We start from the raw sequence: 21453 nt of genomic DNA, 5'->3' as shown, positions 1-21453 counted from the left end.
ATGGATTTTGATCATAATTAATTGATTAATTAAAAGCAACATAAAATAAATGTCAAATAGAGTAGAAATTTGCTGATTGGTAAGTTAATTATTGAAGCAATCTGCAACCTCGCCACCCAAAATATAATCTAAATGAATGGCGAAAAAACGCACCCTGGCGATACAAAATATAACCTAAATGATTGGTGAAAAAACAACCCCTACGATACAAAATATACCTAAATGCTTGATCATTTAACTGATGAAGTAATCCACAACCACGCCTTTCTCCAATCTTGATGCCATCATTCAAACAAATGGTTATTTTGTTTTTACGTTGATCTAATATTTTATTGTTTTTAAAATCTAGATTTTTCCAGCAAGCGCGGTTTAACCAGTTCTAGTGCTGAAAAAGTAGTATCCAGGGGTATGAACAAAAGAGGTAAAGTAGAAGCTGCATGAACAAACATGCACAAAAAGGAAAATGAAGCACAGAAAGTAGCTAATAAAATGGAAAAGCTTAGGCTGCTTAGCAGAGGAAAAGATGGCAAATAAACATGAAAAAGAACGGAAAACTTTGCTCAAAAATTGGACTTGTAAACGGATATTTGCGTTTTGAAAAAAAATCATTTTTGATATTCTTTAGGGCTATATTAACCTTGTCATAACGTTGTTTGATCATTTCATGTTGTATTAATGTTAAAGTTTAAGCTAACCCTTCTTTGATAATATCTACCAAAAACTGCAGACAATATTTATTGATAATATATTTTCCTATTTTACACTCTTCAATGAAATATGAAATATAAAATGTAAGATATACCCTTTCCAATTTGTATCTTTGATTTGGAAACAAATATTTGTTTGCATGTAAATTTATCTATATATTGTTTAGAGCGTTACATACGTATTTTGATGTAATTGCAACTAACAAAATCATTATTCATTCTAACTTCTGTCTTTTCTTAATAAAATCTTTCTTTCAAATGAATTGTATTCTTTAGATATTATTAATTAAAACGTCGTTAACTAGAACTGAAAACTCAGCAGCTTATGTAATATTTATACAATATAAAAAATAATCATACGTGCGATGACTGCAAATGAGATTGGTCTCCTCCAAAGACCAAATAATCAAATGACTTTAGAAGTTAGCATAGGTCACTTTAAAACCTTCAATAATGATTTCATCCAATATCACATAGCAACATATCGAGGACCCAAAAGTAACAAGGGTAAAACAATGCAAACGAAAAAAACAATGGCCAGATTTAGGAATAAAACAACAACAAAAAAACGAAACACAAAATGTATATCATACAAACAACGACTGAATTACATGCTGCGGACTTAGGACACAAAATTACAAAAGTTGTTGAGGTTCACATGGTTACGAGCGCCAAACATTCCCCTTATATGTGATGGTGGTGTTACAGCAAGTATACACATAACTCTCTATCGATTAGAGTAAAGATTATAAAAATCGTAAGTGTTCCGCGGAACCTAGTGTCTCGCCTATTTTAGCTGTTAATCGCAGACTCAACAAAAATGAGGAAAAAAATCAATAGAAATATTCCTCTTGATACTATCATTTGATTGTAAGAAGCTTCTGTCCAAGTTTGATAAAAATCCAGGATAGTTTATGAAAATTATAAATGTTATAAAAATATTAACTGCAGACTGTATGTAATGTTAACTTGAAGAAAATCTAAGTCCATTTATAAGTAAAATACGGAAAAAATGGATTTTATTTTTTACAAAATTTACTTTTGGATTCTATCTTATGATCAGAAACAAGCTTCTGTCCAAGTTTGGTATAGAGTGAATGTAATGTTTTCTGGCAGAAAAACTAAGTCCATTTATAAGTTAAATACGGAAAAAATGGAATTTTAATTTTTACAAAATCTTCTTCTTTATACTATCGTATAATCATAAACAAGCTTCTGTCCAGGTTTGATACAAATCCAAGATAGTTTAAGAAAGTTGTTAAAATTTTAAAAACTTATACCACAGAGTAAATGTAATGTTTTCTGGCAGAAAAACTAAGTCCATTTATAAGTAAAATACGGAAAAATGGAATTCTATTTTTACAAAATTTACTTCTACATGTAGATACTATTTTATCATCATAAACAAGTTTCGTAAAAAATCAGGATAGTTTAAGAAAGTTATTAAAATTTCAAAAACTTCAACAACAGAGTGACTATTTGTGGACGACACCGCCGACGACGACGCCGACAGAATGTTTGATCGCTATGTCTCGCTTTTCGAATAATGTCGATGGCTCGACACAAAGGTTTAAGTTTCTTCTGTATCTACAACCATTAATATTCATATGTGTATAGCAATAATACTTCTGATAATTTCATTTACAAATTCAAAATTGTTACCGATAAAACAATATACAACGATATAATTAAAGTGTTAAATTTGTATCATTTTACAAGAATCTGTTTATTTTTAGGCATCTAAATGTTTACTCTGATCTGATCAAAATTGCCGGGCTCGATTGAAGACAACATTTGACCTTGACCTTATCTTCTAGGGAACTCAAATAAATAGACAATAGGTTTATACGGCTTACGGTTAATGGTTCACAAAAACATATCTACAAAAGGAATATAACTCTTAAAACATTTCACCGGATTGCTTTGTTTCAAATCAGCCAAAAACTGAGGGTGTAACGAATAATAAGGAAAATAATTTTGTCGTTATCTTTTGGGGTAACAGAGGAGACACACTTAAAGAAAAACAGAGTTTGAGGAGATCAATCTTACAAAACAAATCGTCGGCTAAACGAGATAAGTTTTAAAGTTCAGAAACTTTCGGTATAAAATTCAATATATTTAAGCGACATCTTGCGTAACAGCATAACATCGCAAGAAAAGGGTTTGTCCGAGGGAGAAATTGTCAGAAGGTGTTGTTCAATATACTTGTAAATTACACACTTAACATAAACAAAAGTTTCCATAACTGTCGCCATCTTTTAAAATTAAAACACGTTGAAAACTTGTACGTAAATGTTTTTTTTTTTATTTGAACGCTTTAATACTCGAATCAAATAATAGATTTAACAATTTTCTGATTCTATCCCTTTGATTTATCAATAAAACAAATATACGTTATTAGATCCGATTGAATGTGTGTTGATATCAAAAATATTTAGAAAACTTTGTAAATTTACACAAAGGGTAACATATATCGCACACATAAACAAATGGACGTACTGTTTTGATATGTATAATTGCAGTATATGAATATTTATCAATTTAAACAAACAAATGAATGAACTAAAACTTAAAGAACAATTGACCCTTTAATAGATGATTTACAATTTTGAACATTTGATAAATTGGTATCAATGATGATGTACTGTCTTAAAATATAACAAACACTAGTTACTAGTATAGTGTTTACTTTTCTCGTTAAAATTTATTCAGCTATTAAAATCAAGCACGGACATCATACCGACATTATCGTCAACAAAATTTAATAAAGCAGACATGATATTTAGTTCAAAGTGAGTAATTCAAAACAAATACATGACAAAAACAAGAAACACATTCAACTCAAGTTTGCTCTTTTACATTTCTCGATGATTTAGATTTCATTAGTCCTGTTGAAAGGATACATATAAGATTGGGGAAAGTAAGGACTAGTTTATAAAACAGAGGTGTTTATAACCTTTTTTTTCATATTCATATTTTTAGCGATAAGTCAGAAGGAAATATGATTAAATATACTAGCAAGTGGAAAATGAATCACTGTGCCAAAGACAGAACAAACATAAAGTACTAGCAATTTTGAATTTTAAACACTGTTTTGTTTGCTCTTAAAATATTGAAAACTTCCAGGATTTTCACAAATATTTTCGAAAAAACAATGATCATTTAAGCGAGCATAGTTTATCCCTTCTTTTAAGATAGTTAGCTAACAAATATTTACTTGTATGCATTTATGTTTACGGTCAATTGTAAAGGATTATATACTCTACATGTTTTGTCATGGTTGCGAACGAAAAGCATACGGTAGATCCAACTCCACCACAATTTGACTGTTTACCAATAAAGGTTACTGAACCAAATGAAAAAAAAGAAAATTCTATACAAAACAACATGTTCAAAAGCACACGCACAAACGAAACGAAAAATACTCAATACTGAATAACATGTTTACAAAGACACACACACACACAAAGACACACACACATACCAACAACAACAACAAACAGAATAAATTGAAAAAGTAAGTTGTATCAATGGATGACTACTCTTTTCGTCAGGATTTAAAATTGGTCTTGTTCTGATTAATTTATCAAAGATGAACTGAAACGTAGTTTATAAAAGCAGATTAAGGGTATACACCAATGACACAGCAAGGTTAAAACATCATTGTAATTTAGGTATACGAATGTTGTCCTATTGAAATTTGATGTGACACCACTATTATTTCTTAAATTAATTTGACTTAAGTAATAAATATCTGTCTCATTCGAAGCTCTGATTGCTTCGTTTGTTCTTCTTATCAGATCTCTTTTAAATGAGTACTGAATTTTTAAATGATTTGTCCGCGGGCGTCACTGAGTAGATAATTATTGTCAGATGCGTAGTAAGTATTGGCACTCGTAATGATATTTTAGTCATGTTAAACACACGTTACTACGAATTCCTACTCAGTAATGTATACTTCAATTGCATGTCTTAGCTCTGAAAAATTTCTTTGAAGATTAATAATTCCCATGCTTAAAACATATCGAATTAAGTATTTGATATATAAGTCTAAACATAGCAAATATTTAATATGTAAACAGGTTTCTGAAAATACATGTAAAAAAATGTGCATTCAGCATTTGTTTTGTTAAAATATTAATTATAAAACTGCGACTTATTAATTTGTCCAATCAAATTCAAGCCTTACCTGACTTTGATATCTTTATAAGAAACATTTGCGTTGATGAAGCAACAGTCTGGCCTGGATAAAACCATATACAACACATGTAAGTATTGAAGTAGGATATTTTGTTAAATTTTTATTTATAGTTAATTTATAATAAATATTTGTTTGTTTGAACCTAGTCTGACATCGTTTGTTTTATTTTAAGTTTTATAAAGTTGAGAAATATATATGTACTCGTGTAATTTCGTATTCAGTGGTGACTGATGGTTTAATAGTCTAATTAGTATTTTAAATAGTGTCTATCAGATTAAAATGTATTCAAAAATGTTAATGATGTTTTTCCATAAAAAAAATGAACTAAGCATGATTATTTCATTTCTTTCTCGAAATGATCAATCTGAAGATAATTTTGTTAATATGCGCAATATATTTATATTTGAATCGCGTTAAGTTGACAAGTTAAAACTTTTGAAATACCATTAACAAAACAGACAAGTTGTTGTAGTTTTAATCTTGCATAAAATAATATCACGAATTCAAAGTAAATGCATTTAATCAGATTTTGTTTTTATAAATAAGTTTTCAAAGTTGTATTATAAAAAAAAACAAGTTACACCCAGGATTTCTTATCTCGCAATGGTTTTAACAATACCGTTCAAACTTATGTGTTTGTCATTCAAGTATAATGCACCACATACATTTGCAAACAATTGGGCATGTACAAAATCAGAAATTCCACAATCACAAATTATGCCAATAACGACTGAATGACGATATTTTTTTCTGTATTAGTATTGAAGGTTTGTTAATCTTTTATTCCTTATTTCAATCATATTTTATTTTTGATTTTAGAACCCTGCATCATAATAACCACCATGAAAGTAATACTATTGTTTGGACTGTTTGTGGGAACAGCTTTTTGTAAGTATCTTAATTAACAAGGTATCTTTAATTATTTGTAGTGACAAAGTTGTCTATATCACGAACAAAAACCTAAAAGCACTGTTTTATGACGGGATGAAATCTTAATTAGACAGGCCCAAGTTACGTTAAGTGCAAACGGTTTAAATTAAAAGATTTTGCAATATATAATATTTACAGCAAAAAACTCATAAAAGTTTCGTCAATCTTTGAATGTTTATTAGATATATGTATCAGTTGAATTAGACATTTAATAATTCATGGTTTCGTTAAAGAGCTTTCTTGGTTTGAATTGAATTTAAATGCGTGTCCCTTTCGGATTTAAACTGCTGACAGTTTTGGAGTTTAGTCATGGTTTGTGTAAGGTTTTTTCGCTAGATCTTTATGTTATCAATAAACTTTATAGGTCCTTTCAATCTTATATACAATGTTTAGCTTGTTGTTATTTTTCATATAACAAATGGTTTCTGTTTTTCGTCAACTTATGTTTTGTACTGCCAATTGAAAACTTCCGTCCGTTTTTAGTAGTTCAAAAATGTTTGACAATAATTCGAGTCTAATTGAAAAACTTCGTTTTTTCTGTTGCATTAGATATCAAATAAAAAAGAAGGAGAATTTTAGTCTATGCTTTTAATATGTGTGTCGAACTACGCATTAATACTGTATCATATAACATTGAATGAATGATTGAATTGACAGTGTTTACTAATCTCCTCAGGATACATCTATAGTTTGCAGCATGTATATCATTCGGTCTGTTATTTAAACTCATTTAAAAATAAAACCGTACAACATGTACAATGATCTTAAATTGTTTGATAAAGTTAATAATCTATTTTAGGCTGTTCATATGATCAGTATACGTGTGACGACGGGACATGTATTTCAGGAAGTTATCAGTGTGATTCCTGGGTTGATTGCAGTAAAGGAGAGGATGACATGGGATGTACAGGTAATAACAATCTATCGCTGCTGGTGAAGATTTATTTCCCCGAGGGTATCACCAGCCCAGTAGTCAGCACTTTTGTGCTGACTTGAGCTATCATTGATATGTTAATAACTATAAATTAACTGTTTATAAAAGTTAGATTTTTTGAAAAAAATAAGGTTTTTCTACCTTAGGATTAGATTTCCTTAGCTGTATTTGGAAATACTTTTAGGAATTAGCATTAGTTCGTGTATCAGGTAAAAACGTGTTAAATAGTATTAAATCGAAAATTGTTTATTTTGAAATGATACAGGTTGTGCCAGTGATCGTTTCATCTGCGGAAATGGTCAATTTTGTATTAAATGGTGGGGAGTATGTGACGGTATAGATGACTGTGGTGATGACACGGATGAACGTGGCTGTGCTAACCTTTGCTGGTATGATTGTAAGTAAACTTATTTCTTCGAGGGCAAGTATTTTGCCCGTTATTTGCTCTTGCAATATTCATCTTTGATTCGGGATCTACAAAATTATTAAGATCGGATTCCTCATACTGAATAATTTATCGTATCTAATTTAACTCTGAGACAAAACAAAAATATTTATATAATTATTATCCTACTGAAGAAGGAAGACCCTTCTAAGCTACAGACTAGTTCACTTCCTGTTGTTGTTATTTCCAAAATATAGTAAAAAATATAACTATACTTTTTAAATTTGCAAAAAAAATGTCACATAATCAATTGGTCATTTATTGATAAGGGCAAGTATTTATTGAATTCATCTTTTCTATGATTATTATTGTAGTCATTTTCTATTAAAAATTTTAAAAAATCGAATGAATAACGTAACCATAATAATTTGTCAGTAAACGAATGCAGCATTCGGCAATACTCACCCTCTCCTAACTTTGTTACCATCATCAAATAAGATTACAATTGTCTGACGTTGACCTAATATTGTATTAATTTTACACACAGTGCCATACAGTAAACGCGGTTTAACCAGTTCCAGTGCTGAGAAAGTAGTATCCAGGGGAATGAATAAAAGAGGGAAAGTAGAAGCTGCAGGAACAAACATGCACAAAAAGGAAAACGAGGCACAGAAAATAGCTAATAAAATGGAAAAGCTAAGACTGCTTAGCAGAGGAAAAGATGGCAAATGAACATGGTAAATGAACGGACGACTTTACTCACAAATTGGACTTGTCCACGGACTATGATATCAATGTTATTGTGAAACAATCATTTTTAATATTCTTTAATGCTGTATTAACCTTATCATAACGTTGTTTGACCACTTCATGTTGTATTAATGTTAAAGTTTAAGCTAACATTTCTTTGATGATATCTACCAAAAACTGCAGACAAAATTTAATGATAATATATGCCCGTATTTTACACTCTTCACCAATATGAAATATAAAATGTAAGATACACCCTTTCCCATTTGTATCTTTGATTTAGAAACAAACTTTTTATTGAATGTAGATTCAAATATAGTGTTAAAGCGTTACATTAGTATTTTGATGTTATTGCAATTAAACAAATCATTATTCATTCTAACTTCTGTCTTTTCTGAATAAAATCTCTCTTGCAAATGAATTGGTTTATTTTTCAAATATGATTGATCCAAACCTCATTAAATCGAACTGAACACTAAGCGACTCATATTAAGTGCATATATGTAAAATTAGAAATACATGATATGATTGTCAATGAGACAGAGACCAAATGTCGTTGAAGTTAGCAACGATAGGTCAGCACAACCAATATCGCATTTCAAGCTGTAAATTGATCAAAAATCACAAAGATAAAATAATTTGAACGAAAAAACGAACGGCCTGATTCATGTACAAAACAATAAAAGAAACAAATGATATAGGCAACAACCACTGCTTTACAGGCTCTGAAGGACGCCTCCGGTGGGGGAATTTCTCGCTACATTGAAGACCTGTTGGTGACCTTCTGCTGTTGTTTTTTCTATGGTCGGGTTGTTGTCTCTTTGACACATTCCCCATTTCCATTCTCAATTTTATCATGACGTGGGACAGGAACATACAAATCATGGAAGGATTAAACATGGTTATCAGGCCCTTCCTTAATCGTGGGTAGTGGTATAACAGCACAGCATATGACCAAACTACAAAAAAATCGGTTGAAAATAGAGTGACGTATCTAATCAATGGAAAGCAAAACTTTTTTTAGCCAACAATAAAAAATAAATACACAAAGTGCAGACCTTAAAATGCTATCAGTAACTGAAAGATTATTCAAGGCCTATATCAACTAATACAACAACATGTATCTAGATTGACATATTTATCATTAAACATCGAAAATCCTATGTTTTTATTGAAAAACAATAATTATCAAATAAAGAAAAACATAATTTCGTTCATTTTCAAAATATAGGTATCAACCTAATGAGGAGACCGCTGTAAGATTTGGCCTTAATACTTCACCTTAAAAAAAGAACACGTTAACGATAGGGGACAAAATTGACCCTTTAGTCATAAATACTTTATGGCCTTTTTACGTCTGTTGCATAATTTGTTTGATGTGAACTGATTGATTCTTATGCATCAGAAAAAAAAATTACATGTTCTTCTGGCTGTCGATTTACAGTTATGTCATTGGCGTCTGATCTTCTGACAGACACGAAACTAAACAATAAAATCGTAATCATAGGTTTCAGGCTTACAATTTGATACGTCAGAGGCGGGTTTCGTCTACATAAGACGCATCATTGACACTCAGATCAAAATAGTAAGAAATCCAAATAAAATGAAGAGCATTGTTGACCCACTTGGGTTTGAAACTGAAATGTAAACAGTCATGAATCAAAACCAATCTTAAAGTTGTTGCTTGGTATTTTAATTTGTTCTATTACCATAATTACGTGAAAGTATCAATGGATTCAATGAAATATGATGGTAGACATTTTGTTTATCGTATTAAAATATATAGAGAGACTTTTTGTGGTGGTTTGTGGAACTGTTAATTTTAGGTTTTCGGTATAGACCGGGAAAATCCCTATTGAACTTGGATTTGGTTGTGGCAAACTTAAGTTAGAGAACGGAAACAAAAAAGTCAGCATTTTTTTTCCATTTGTAAAAGTGTATAATTTTGGAACAGACGTACTTACAAATTTTTCAAATCTTGACAAAGATACCAAGCTTTTAATTATGTACGCTAGACGCTCGATTTGTCTTTTAAAAACGTATCATACTAACAATTAAAAACCAATTGTTCAGAGAACAATTGAAAGTCTTTCCACATCAAAGAAATTTTGATAAGAAGATACTTCATACTGATGCGTTAAATAATGGTTTAATTATATTTTTGAGTGATGTAAGGGAGATAATGTGCTTCTTCCGGTGAAATGAATGTCACTTCTAGTCTCATATTATAGCTTCTTTCACACTGATTCCAAAAATATATAGTTTCTATATTCTTTTGTATGTAGAACTGGAGATAATTGGCCACTTCCGGTTTGTTGGAAGTCATTTTTAGTCTTCAGCAATCAGTTAATGTATCTATATGATAAAATATATGGATTCTGAGTAATTTGAGATGAAAACATTGCAAAAAAGGCTACTTCCGGTTTTCTCAAGGTCACTTCCGGTAGTCATTTTTCAAGGTCATTTGTCACCTAATCTTTTGTACAAGGTTAAATGCCTTTATTATGAACTTAGTTGAAGTAAAAATCCAAATAACCTCATATCAAGACATTTGAGGGGCAATAACTCCTATAAGATACCATTAAATTGTATAAGACAAAATGTAGCATATCTTCATTACAATAAAGCTGACATTTTGCACTTGTTTTTTAGTATGTATCTTTCAAAGTGTCGGAGAAAATGCAAAAACAAGCAAAAGTCACAATTGAGAACTTGACCTTGACCTTTGACCTTGACCTCATTTTCTAAGTTAGGACCAATGGGACTCAAATAAAAACATTCCAGGGTTATACGGTTAACTGTTTATGAGTTAAATGAACATACCGACAAATTTAATTTGTAAAGGTAGATAACTCCTATAAAATTTCATCGAATCGCTTCGATCCAAATTAGCCAAAAATTCCTGAGGATGTAACAAACAGTTTTATAAAGAATTTTGTCGCTATCTTTTTTTGTTACGAAGAAGATGCAAACAGAGGGTAAACAGTGAAAAGGGAGATAACTCTTACATAGAAAATGGATCGGCTTAGCAGGGTGAAATTTAAAAGCGCATAAACTATACGATACCATATGGGAAATATCTAAGCGACATATTGCGAAACAAACATTTTGCGCAAGAACAAAATTTGGCGGAAGAAAAAAAAAAAAATTAAAAACCAATTGTTCAGAGAACAATTGAAAGTCTTTCCACATGAAAGAGACTTTCATAAGAAGATAGTTTCTTCATACTGATGCGATAAATATTAGTTAAATTATATTTTTGAGTGATATAAGGGAGATAATATAATGCATCCGGTGAAATTAATGTTGCTTCCGTTCTCATATGATAGCTTCTTTCACACTGATTCCAAAAATATATAGTTTCTATATAATTTTGTATATAAAATTGGAGATAATTGGCCACTTCCGGTTTGTTGGAAGTCATTTTTAGTCTTCAGTAATCAGTTTATGTATCTATATGACAAAATATATTGAATCTGAGTACTTTTATATGAAAAAATTGCAAAAAAGGCTACTTTCAGTTTTCTCAAGGTCACTTCCGTTAGTCATTTTTCAAGGTCATTTGTCACGTAACCTTTTGTACAAGGTCAAATGCCTTTATAATGAACTTAGTTAAAGTTATAATCAAATAACCTCATATCAAGACATTTCAGGGGCACCAACTCCTATAAGATGCCATTAAGTTGTATAAGACAAAATGTAGCATATCTTCATTACAATAAAGCAGACATTTTGCACTTGTTCTTTCATATGTATCTTTCAAAGTATCGGAGAAAATGCAAAAATAAGCAAAAGTCACAATTGAGAACTTGACCTTGACCTTTGACCTTGACCTCATTTTCTAAGTTAGGACCAAGGGGCCTCAAATAAAAAGATTCCAGGGTTATACGGTTAACTGTTTATGAGTTAAAAAAACATACCGACAAATTTATTTTGTAAAGGTAGATAACTCCTATAAAATGTCATCGAATCGCTTCGATCCAAATTAGCCAAAAATTCTTTAGGATGTAACAAACAATTTGTAAAAGGAATTTTGTCGCTATCGTTTTTTGTTACGAAGGAGATGCACACAGATGAAAATCAGTGAATAGGGAGATAACTCTTACAAAGAAAATGGTTCGCCTTAGCAGGGTGAAATTTAAAAGCGCATAAACTATACGATACCATATGAGAAATATTTAAGCGACATATTGCGAAACAAACATTTATTGCAAGAACAAAATTTGGCGGAAAAAAAAATAATAATAATCAGAAGAAAAACAATAAGTCTTTCCACAGAAAAGTGGAAAGACTTAATAATAATAATTAAAAACCAATTGTTCAGAGAACAATTGAAAGTCTTTCCACACCAAAGATATTTTGATAAGAAGATAGTTTCTTCATACTGATGCGATAAATAAAAGTTTAATTATATTTTTGAGTGATATAAGGGATATAATATGCTACTTCCGGTGAAAAGAATATCATTTCCGGTCTCATATGATAGCTTCTTTCACACTGATTCCAAAAATATATAGTTTTTATATACTTTTGTATGTAGAAGTGGAAATAATTGGCCACTTATGGTTTGTTGGAAGTCATGTTTAGTCTTCAGTAATCAGTTTATGTATCTATATAACAAAATATATGGATTCTGAGTACTTTTAGATGAAACAATTGCAAAAATAGCTACTTCCGGTTTTCTCAAGGTCACTTCCGGTAGCCATTTTTCAAGGTCATTTGTCACCTAACCTTTTGTACAAGGTCAAATGCCTTTATAATGAACTTATTTAAAGCTATAATCAAATAACCTCATATCAAGACATTTCAGGGACAACAACTCCTCTAAGATGCCATATAATAGAATAAGACTAAATGTAGCATATCTTCATTACATTAAAGCTGACATTTTGCACTTGTCTTTTAATATGTATCTTTCAAAGTGTCGGAGAAAATGCAAAAACAAGCAAAAGTCTTAATTGAGAACTTGACCTTGACCTTTGACCTTGACCTCATTTTTACAATTTTGGACCTAGGGGACTCAATTAAAAACATTCCAAGGTTATACGGTTAACTGTTTATGAGTTAAAAAAACATACCGACAAATTTATTCCGTAAAGGTAGATAACTCCTATAAAATTTCATCGAATCGCTTCGATCCAAATACGCCAAAAATTACTGAGGATGTAACGAACAATTTGTGAAAAGAATTTTGTCGCTATCTTTTTTTGTTACAAAGAAGATGCACACAGATGATAAACAGTGAATAGGGAGATAACTCTTACAAAGAAAATGGTTCGGCTTAGCAGGGTGAAATTTAAAAGCGCATAAACTATACGATACAATATGAGAAAGACCTAAGCGACATATTGCGAAACAAACATTTATCGCAAGAACAAAATTTGGCGGAAAAAAAAAATAATTAAAATGTCAATTGTTCTTGAACAATTGAGAGGTCTTTCCTTTTCGAAATGTAAAGTACATGTTCCAATAGGCGTAGAATGCATTGAAAAGCTCTCAAACACACACAAAACCGTTAAAAAATGACACAAACAACAAATTCGATAATTTGGACATGACTTTGACTTTTGACCTCGTAACCTTTGTGAAGGTCATTGGTCCACAATGTCATTGTAAAAGACCCCATGGGTCTAGGACTTTTCGTTCAAGGGTTAAAGCTAATTATACCTTTTCAGAAACCGTTAACGGGGGTTATGCCCCTTAAGAATATGTCAAATCCTTTCGGTCAAAATGTAAAAAAGTTGTGCCTCAGTCACCTAAACATTTTTCACTGTTTACTATTTCTGTAAGATTAACCGTTTTTGAGATATCGACTAACAAGTTGAAAGGTCAAAGGTCAAGGTCAACCTTCAAAAACATTTAAAACACACTAAAAATCATCAAAAAGGTCAAAAACACATAATTCGCTATATTGGACATGACCTTGACCTTTGACCTTTTGACCTTTGTCAAGGTCATTAGTCCCCAATGTCATTGCTGAAGACCCCATGGGTCTAGGACCTTTGGTTATATAGCAAAAGCTGAATTTGTCTTTTCAGAAACATAAAACAGGCTTTATGCCCCTTAAAAAAGGTAAAATCTCTTCGGTCAAAATGTAACAAAGTTGCGCCGTAATGACCCAATCATTTTCCACTATTTGAATCCTCTGTAAGTATTAAGGTTGCTTAGATTATACCATAACAAGGTGTTAGGTCAAAGGTCAAGGTCAACATACACATTTGACCTTGAGGTATTTTTCAAAGTCACATGAATTGATGATGAATGGTGAAGATCCTAGGTGTCTACGACTTACGGTTTCTGAGTTTTGGTGGCCAACCGACACCGGTTAATTTTGATAGGGGCATAACCCTACCAATGAGTCGTTGAATCTTTTCGATCCAAATGTAACGAAGAACCGGGGTCTGTTCCTGAACAAATTCCACCCTTTGGTTTTTTTCTACCTATTATGGTTATGGAATTTGAATGATAACAAGGTTTTTGGGTTTCAGAGGGATTACTCCAAACCGACAAAATATTTTGACTCACAGGGTGAGTTCCGGATAGGTATTCATGACACCGATACAAAGTGTGAACATGAAAGCGACACGTCTTACGGTTACGGAGGCTAACTTCGTCAAAGTTTGGCGGAACAAAAAGAATAATAATCAGAGAACAATTGAAGGTCTTTCCATTGAAAAAAATGTATTTAATATGAAAGTTGTAAAATTAAGTTTAAAACGTCATTTCAATCGTCAACTGATAGGTTATTGTACGCTGATTCCAGAAATATATGGTTTCTATACAATATTTTTTGAAATAAGGGAGATAAATTGTTACTTCCGGTTTGAAAAATGTTACTTCCGATAATATTTGAATATTTAATTGACACTGATTCCAAAATGATCTGGTTCTATATACTTTTTTATTAATAAAGTACAAAAAATAGCTACTTCCGGTTTACACAAGGTCACTTCCGGTTGTTTTTTTCAAGGTTAAATGGTTTGATACCTTTTGCCAAAAGTCTCATGGCTATATCATGTATACATATGAGCTGAAAGCAAAGGTCAAAAACTAGAACGTCAAATTAATCTATGACCTTGAGATCAATTTCAAGGTCATAAACCAAGGACCTCATATCAAAAGACCATAGGTCTTAATAATATATATATTATAATATCAGTTATATCACCAAACGCGTATTTTTAAATACAAAAGGGGAGAAAACTCTCTTTTACGTTTAACGTACTCTTACAATCAAAATTTATGTGTTACGACATGTCGCAAATAACAATTTAGAAAAAATAATATGTCGATATCTTATACAGTTTCTGGAAATTAGTGGAAATAAGCCAAATTCAAAAAATTAGAATATGACCTTGACCTTTGACCTTGACCTAATTTTTATTTTTTTGGACCAAGGACCTCAAATCAAAAGATCCTTGGTCTCTAGCACTTATGGTTTTCAAGATAGAAATGCATATCAATTATATCAAATGCATAAGGGGAAATAACTCTCATATGGAGCGTTCATATCACTTCGGTCAAAATAGGACAAATCATGCGAAGGATATAACGAGCAATTTTGTAAAATAAATTTGTCATAATATTTTACGGTTGCGAAGGAGATGCGCTAACAAGGAAAACAGTGTTTGGGGAGATAACTCCTACAAAGAAAAGTATTCGTTTACGCAGGGTAAATTTCAAAAGCGCATAAACTGTTCGATATCATATACCAAATATCTAAGCGACATATTGCGAAACAAATGTTTATCGCAAGAAGAAAATTAGGCGGAAGAAAAAAAAAAAAAAAAAAAAAATAATCAGAAGAAAAACAATAGGTCTTTCCACAGAAAAGTGGAAAGACCTAATAATAATAATAATAATAATAATAATAATAATAATAATAATAATAATAATAATAATAATCAGAAGAAATACAGTAAGGTCTTTCCCTTTAGTAAAAGGAAAGACCTTAATAATAATAATAATAATAATAATTAAAAACCAATTGTTCAGAGAACAATTGAAGTCTTTCCACACCAAAGAAATTATGATAAGATAGTTTCTTCATACTGATGCGATAAATAATGGTTTAATTATATTAATGAGTGATGTAAGGGAGATAATAAGCTACTTCCGGTGAAATGAATGTCACTTCCGGTCTCATATGATAGGTTCTTTCACACTGATTCCAAAAATATATAGTTTCTATATATTTTTATATGTAGAATGGCAGATAATTGGCCACTTCCGGTTTGTTGGAAGTCATTTTTAGTCTTCAGTAATCAGTTTATGTATCTATATGACAAAATATATGGATTCTGAGTACTTTTATATGAAAAAATTGCAAAAAAGGCTACTTCCGGTTTTCTCAAGGTCACTTCCGGTAGTCATTTTTGAAGGTCATTTGTCACCTAACCTTTTGTACAAGGTCAAATGCCTTTATAATGAACTTAGTTGAAGTTATAATCAAATAACTTCATATCAAGACATATTAGGGGCACCAACTCCTATAAGATGCCATTAAATTGTATCAGACTAAAAGTAGCATATCTTCATAACAATAAAGCAGACATTTTGCAATTGTTTTTCTATATGTATCTTTCAAAGAGAAAATGCAAAAACAAGCAAAAGTCACAATTTAGAACTTGACCTTGACCTTTGACCTTGACCTCATTTTCTAAGTTAGGACATAGGGGACTCAAATAAAAACATTCCAGGGTTATACGGTTAACTGTTTTTGAGTTAAAAAAACATACCGACAAATTTATTTTGTAAAGGTAGATAACTCCTATAAAATTTCAGCGAATCGCTTCGACCCAAATGAGCCAAAAATTCCTGAAGATGTAACGAACAATTTTTAAAAAGAATTTTGTCGCTATCTTTTTTTGTTACGAAGGAGATGCACACAGATGATAAACAGTGAATAGGGAGATAACTCTTACAAAGAAAATGGTTCGGCTTAGCAGGGTGAAATTTAAAAGCGCATAAACTATACGATGCCATATGAGAAATATCTAAGCGACATATTGCGAAACAAACATTTATCGCAAGAACAAAATTTGGCGGAAGAAAAAAAAAAAAAAATAATTAAAAACCAATTGTTCAGAGAACAATTGAAAGTCTTTCCACACCAGAGAAATTTGGATAAGAAGGTAATTTGTTTATACTGATGCGATAAATGATGGTTTAATTATATTTTTGAGTGATATAAGGGAAATAATTTGCTACTTCCGGTGAAATGAATGTCACTTTCGGTCTCATATGATAGCTTCTTTCACACTGATTCCAAAAATATATAGTTTCTATATACTTTTGTATGTAGAATGGGAGATAATTGGCCACTTCCGGTTTGTTGGAAGTCATGTTTTGTCTCCAGTAATCAGTTTATGTATCTATATGACAAAATATATAGATTGTGGGTACTTTGAGATGAAAAAATTGCAAAAAAGGCTACTTCCGGTTTTCTCAAGGTCACTTCCGGTAGTCATTTTTCAAGGTCATTTGTCACCTAATCTTTTGTACAAGGTCAAATGCCTTTATAATGAACTTAGTTGAAGTCATAATCAAATAAGCTCATATCAAGACATTTGAGGGGCAACAACTCCTATAAGATGCCATTAAATTGTATAAGACTAAAAGTAGCATATCTTCATTACAATAAAGCTGACATTTTGCACTTGTTCTTTAGTATGTATCTTTCAAAGTGTCGGAGAAAATACAATAAGAAGCAAAAGTCACAATTGAGAATTTGACCTTGACCTTTGACCTTGACCTCATTTTCTAAGTTAGGACCTAGGGGACTCAAATAAAAACATTCCAGGGTTAAACGGTTAACTGTTTATGAGTTAAATGAACATACCGACAAATTTATTTTGTAAAGGTAGATAACTCCTATAAAATTTCATCGAATCGCTTTGATCCAAATTAGCCAAAAATTCCTGAGGATGTAACGAACAATTTGTAAAAAGAATTTTTTCGGTATCTTTTTTTGTTACGAAGGAGATGCACACAGAGGGTAAACAGTGAAAAGGGAGATAACTATTACATAGAAAATGGATCGGTTTAGCAGGGTAAAATTTAAAAGCGCATAAACTATACGATACCATATGGGAAATATCTAAGCGACATATTGCGAAACAAACATTTTGCGCAACAACAACATTTGGCGGAAGAAAAAAAAAAAAAAATAATAATAATTAAAACCCAATTGTTCAGAGAACAATTGAAAGTCTTTCCACACCAAAGAAATTTGGATAAGAAGGTAGTTTCTTCATACAGATGCGATAAATAATGGTTTAATTATCTTTTTCAGTGATATAAGGGAGATAATATGCTACTTCCGGGGAAATGAATGTCACATCCGGTCTCATATGATAGCTTCTTTCACACTGATTCCAAAAATATATAGTTTCTATATACTTTTGAATGTAGAATCGGAGATAATTGGCCACTTCCGGTTTGTTGGAAGTCATTTTTAGTCTTCAGTTATCTGTTCATGTATCTTTATGACAAAATATCTGGATTCTGAGTACTTTTATGTGAAAACATTGCAAAAAAAGCTACTTCCGGTTTTCCCAAGGTCACTTCCGGTAGCCATTTTTCAAGGTCATTTGTCACTTAACCTTTTGTATCAGGTCAAATGTCTTTATAATGAACTTAATTGAAGTTATTATCAAATAACCTCATATCAAGACATTTCAGGGGCATCAACTCCTATAAGATGCCATTTAATTGTATAAGACTAAATGTAGCATATCTTCACTACAATAAAGCTGACATTTTGCACTTGTTCTTTTATATGTATCTCTTAAAGTGTCAGAGAAAATGCAAAAACAAGCAAAAGTCACAATTGACCTTGACCTTTGACCTTGACCTCATTTTCTAAGTAAGGACCTAGGGGACTCAAATAAAAACATTCCAGGATTATACGGTTAACTGTTTATGAGTTAAATAAACATACTGACAAATTTATTTTGTAAAGGTAGATAACTCCTATAAAATTTCATCGAATCGCTTCGATCCAAATACGCCAAAAATTACTGAGGATGTAACGAACAATTTGTAAAAAGAATTTTGTCGCTATCTTGTTTTGTTACGAAGGAGATGCACACAGAGGATAAACAGTGAAAAGGGAGCTAACTCTTACATAGAAAATGGTTCGCCTTAGCAGGGTGAAATTTAAAAGCGCATAAACTATAAGATACCATATGAGAAATATCTAAGCGACATATTGCGAAACAAACATTTTGCGCAAGAACAAAATTTGGCGGAAGAAAAAAAAAAAATAATAATCAGAACAAAAACAATAAGTCTTTCCACAGAAAAGTGGAAAGACTTAATTAAAAACCAATTGTTCAGAGAACAATTGAAAGTCTTTCCAAATCAAAAAAATCTTGATAAGAAGATAGTTTCTTCATACTGATGCGATATATAATGGTTTAGTTATAGTTTTGAGTGATGTAAGGGAGATAATATGCTACTTCCGGTGAAATGAATGTCACTTCTGGTCTCATATGATAGCTTCTTTCACACTGATTCCAAAAATATATAGTTTCTATATACTTTTGTATGTAGAAGGGGAAATAATTGGTCACTTCCGGTTTGTTGGAAGTCATTTTTAGTCTTCAGTAATCAGTTTATGTATCTATATGACAAAATATATGTATTCTGAGTACTTTTATATGAAAAAGTTGCAAAAAAGGCTACTTCCGGTTTTCTCAAGGTCACATCCGGTAGTCATTTTTCAAGGTCATTTGTCACCTAACCTTTTGTTCAAGGTCAAATGCCTTTACAATGAACTTAGTTGAAGTTATAATCAAATAACCTCATATCAAGACATTTCAGGGGCACCAACTCCTATAAGATGCCATTTAATTGTATAAGCCTAAATGTAGCATATCTTTATTACCATAAAGCAGACATTTTGCACTTGTTCTTTTATATGTATCTTTTTAAGTGTCGGAGAAAATTCAAAAACAAGCAAAAGTCAAAATTGAGAACTTGACCTTGACCTTTGACCTTGACCTCATTTTACAAGGTAGGACCTAGTGGCCTCAAATAAAAACATTCCAGGGTTATACGGTTAACTGTTTATGAGTTCAAAAAACATACCGACAAATTTATTTTGTAAAGGTAGATAACTCCTATAAAATGTCATCGAATCGCTTCGATCCAAAATAGCCAAAAAATCCTGAGGATGTAACGAACAATTTGTAAAAAGAATTTTGTCGATATCTTTTTTTGTTACGAAGGAGATGCACACAGATGACAAACAGTGAATAGGGAGATAACTCTTACAAAGAAAATGGTTCGCCTTAGCAGGGTGAAATTTAAAAGTGCATTACCTATACGATACCATATGAGAAATATCTAAGCGACATATTGCGAAACAAACATTTATCGCAAGAACAAAAGTTGGCGAAAAAAAAAAAAATAATAATAATAAATATAAAGCAATTGTTTTGAAAACAATTGTTAGACAGTCTTTCCCCTCTGATGAATGGATAATTGTTTTTTTTTTATTGATTGATTTGGAAAAAAAAGGGGGGGGGTATTTGTTTGTTTGTTTGTTTTTGTAAAGGGTCTATATTATTATGTTACCGGAGAAGTTTCATGTTTAGTTTGGAAAGTTTTTCTTTTATTTTAGATACAGCGCGCGCGCAAGATTGAGGAGACATCACGTGACGCGGGTTTATATTAAGAAAAACTTAGTCTTTTAATTTCTTTTTAGGTCGGGACCTTGAACAGACAACAAGTCTAGAGATGGAATGTACACAATGTAATTTTTTTTGTCATTGTAGGAAATTGACTTTTTGATCACAGTTCACCAGCAGTGCATGTTTTGGATTTAATCGATCCGGTGTAACTTTAAAACACATTTAATGATTATTTTTTGATAATGTCCATTTTTCAGCACCTGTTTGTAACACAGATTAGTATTTCAATCTTGGAGCGGACATTTTATTGTAGGTTTTTACTGAGATTGACGGACCTAGCAAGCGATTTTTACTGCATTGCCATTTCTTTTTTCTAGGAAAAGTCTTGAGAGATATCTGCAAAAAGTTTTTTTATGAACCTTCAGTACATGTATGCCCTGCTGACTGCAAATTTTCAGGTCGATTGGACTTGTAGTTTCAGAGAATATGTGGATTTTTTTTTTCAGAAGAGACGTAAGAACAATAATAAAATAAAAATTTTCTTGAATAATTGAGAGTTTGTTCCTTCAATAAACTGTCATAAATAAACAGTCATACATATTGATTGATTGATTAGTTGGTTGATTGATTGGTTGGTTGGTTGGTTGGTTGGTTGGTTGATTAAACACGTTTGATAGGGTCACTTAGAACAAGGGGAAAAAGACCTCAAGAGACCTTGCATCCCGTATTAAACGCATGACACGGAAACATACATTAAGTGATTGATTGGTTGGTTGGTTGGTTGGTTGGTTAAACACGTTGGTTAAACATGTTGGTTTAACACGTTGGTTAAACACGTTGGCTGGTTAAACACGTTTGATAGGCTCAATTTAAACAAGCGAAAAAAAAAACCATCTTGGATTCCGTAT

General features: G+C 31.5%; 1 protein-coding gene across 1 annotated transcript; it reads left to right on the top strand.

The window, feature by feature from the left end:
- The first annotated feature begins 4908 nt into the window (after positions 1–4908).
- Positions 4909–8328, top strand: LOC143053958 (uncharacterized). The gene is made up of 5 exons (XM_076226784.1): positions 4909–4975; positions 5728–5796; positions 6638–6748; positions 7038–7169; positions 7705–8328. Exons 2-5 carry the CDS (start codon positions 5751–5753, stop codon positions 7887–7889), a joined length of 474 nt encoding a protein of 157 aa, XP_076082899.1. The 5' UTR covers positions 4909–4975; positions 5728–5750; the 3' UTR covers positions 7890–8328.
- The last annotated feature ends 13125 nt before the right edge of the window (positions 8329–21453 follow it).

This window comes from Mytilus galloprovincialis, chromosome 12, assembly GCF_965363235.1.
Source record: "Mytilus galloprovincialis chromosome 12, xbMytGall1.hap1.1, whole genome shotgun sequence".
NCBI classification, from domain to species: Eukaryota; Metazoa; Mollusca; class Bivalvia; order Mytilida; family Mytilidae; genus Mytilus; species Mytilus galloprovincialis.
Note: the sequence above shows the minus strand (reverse complement) of the source record. Positions and strands in the feature narration are given on the sequence as shown.

Excerpts from the sequence above, each read along its gene's own strand:
- LOC143053958 (XM_076226784.1), top strand. The coding sequence starts at position 5,751 with ATGAAAGTAATACTATTGTTTGGACTGTTTGTGGGAACAGCTTTTT. Across the intron at positions 5,797-6,637 it reads GTTTGTGGGAACAGCTTTTT|GCTGTTCATATGATCAGTAT; the intron begins GTAAGTATCTTA and ends AATCTATTTTAG. Across the intron at positions 7,170-7,704 it reads TAACCTTTGCTGGTATGATT|TGCCATACAGTAAACGCGGT; the intron begins GTAAGTAAACTT and ends TTTTACACACAG.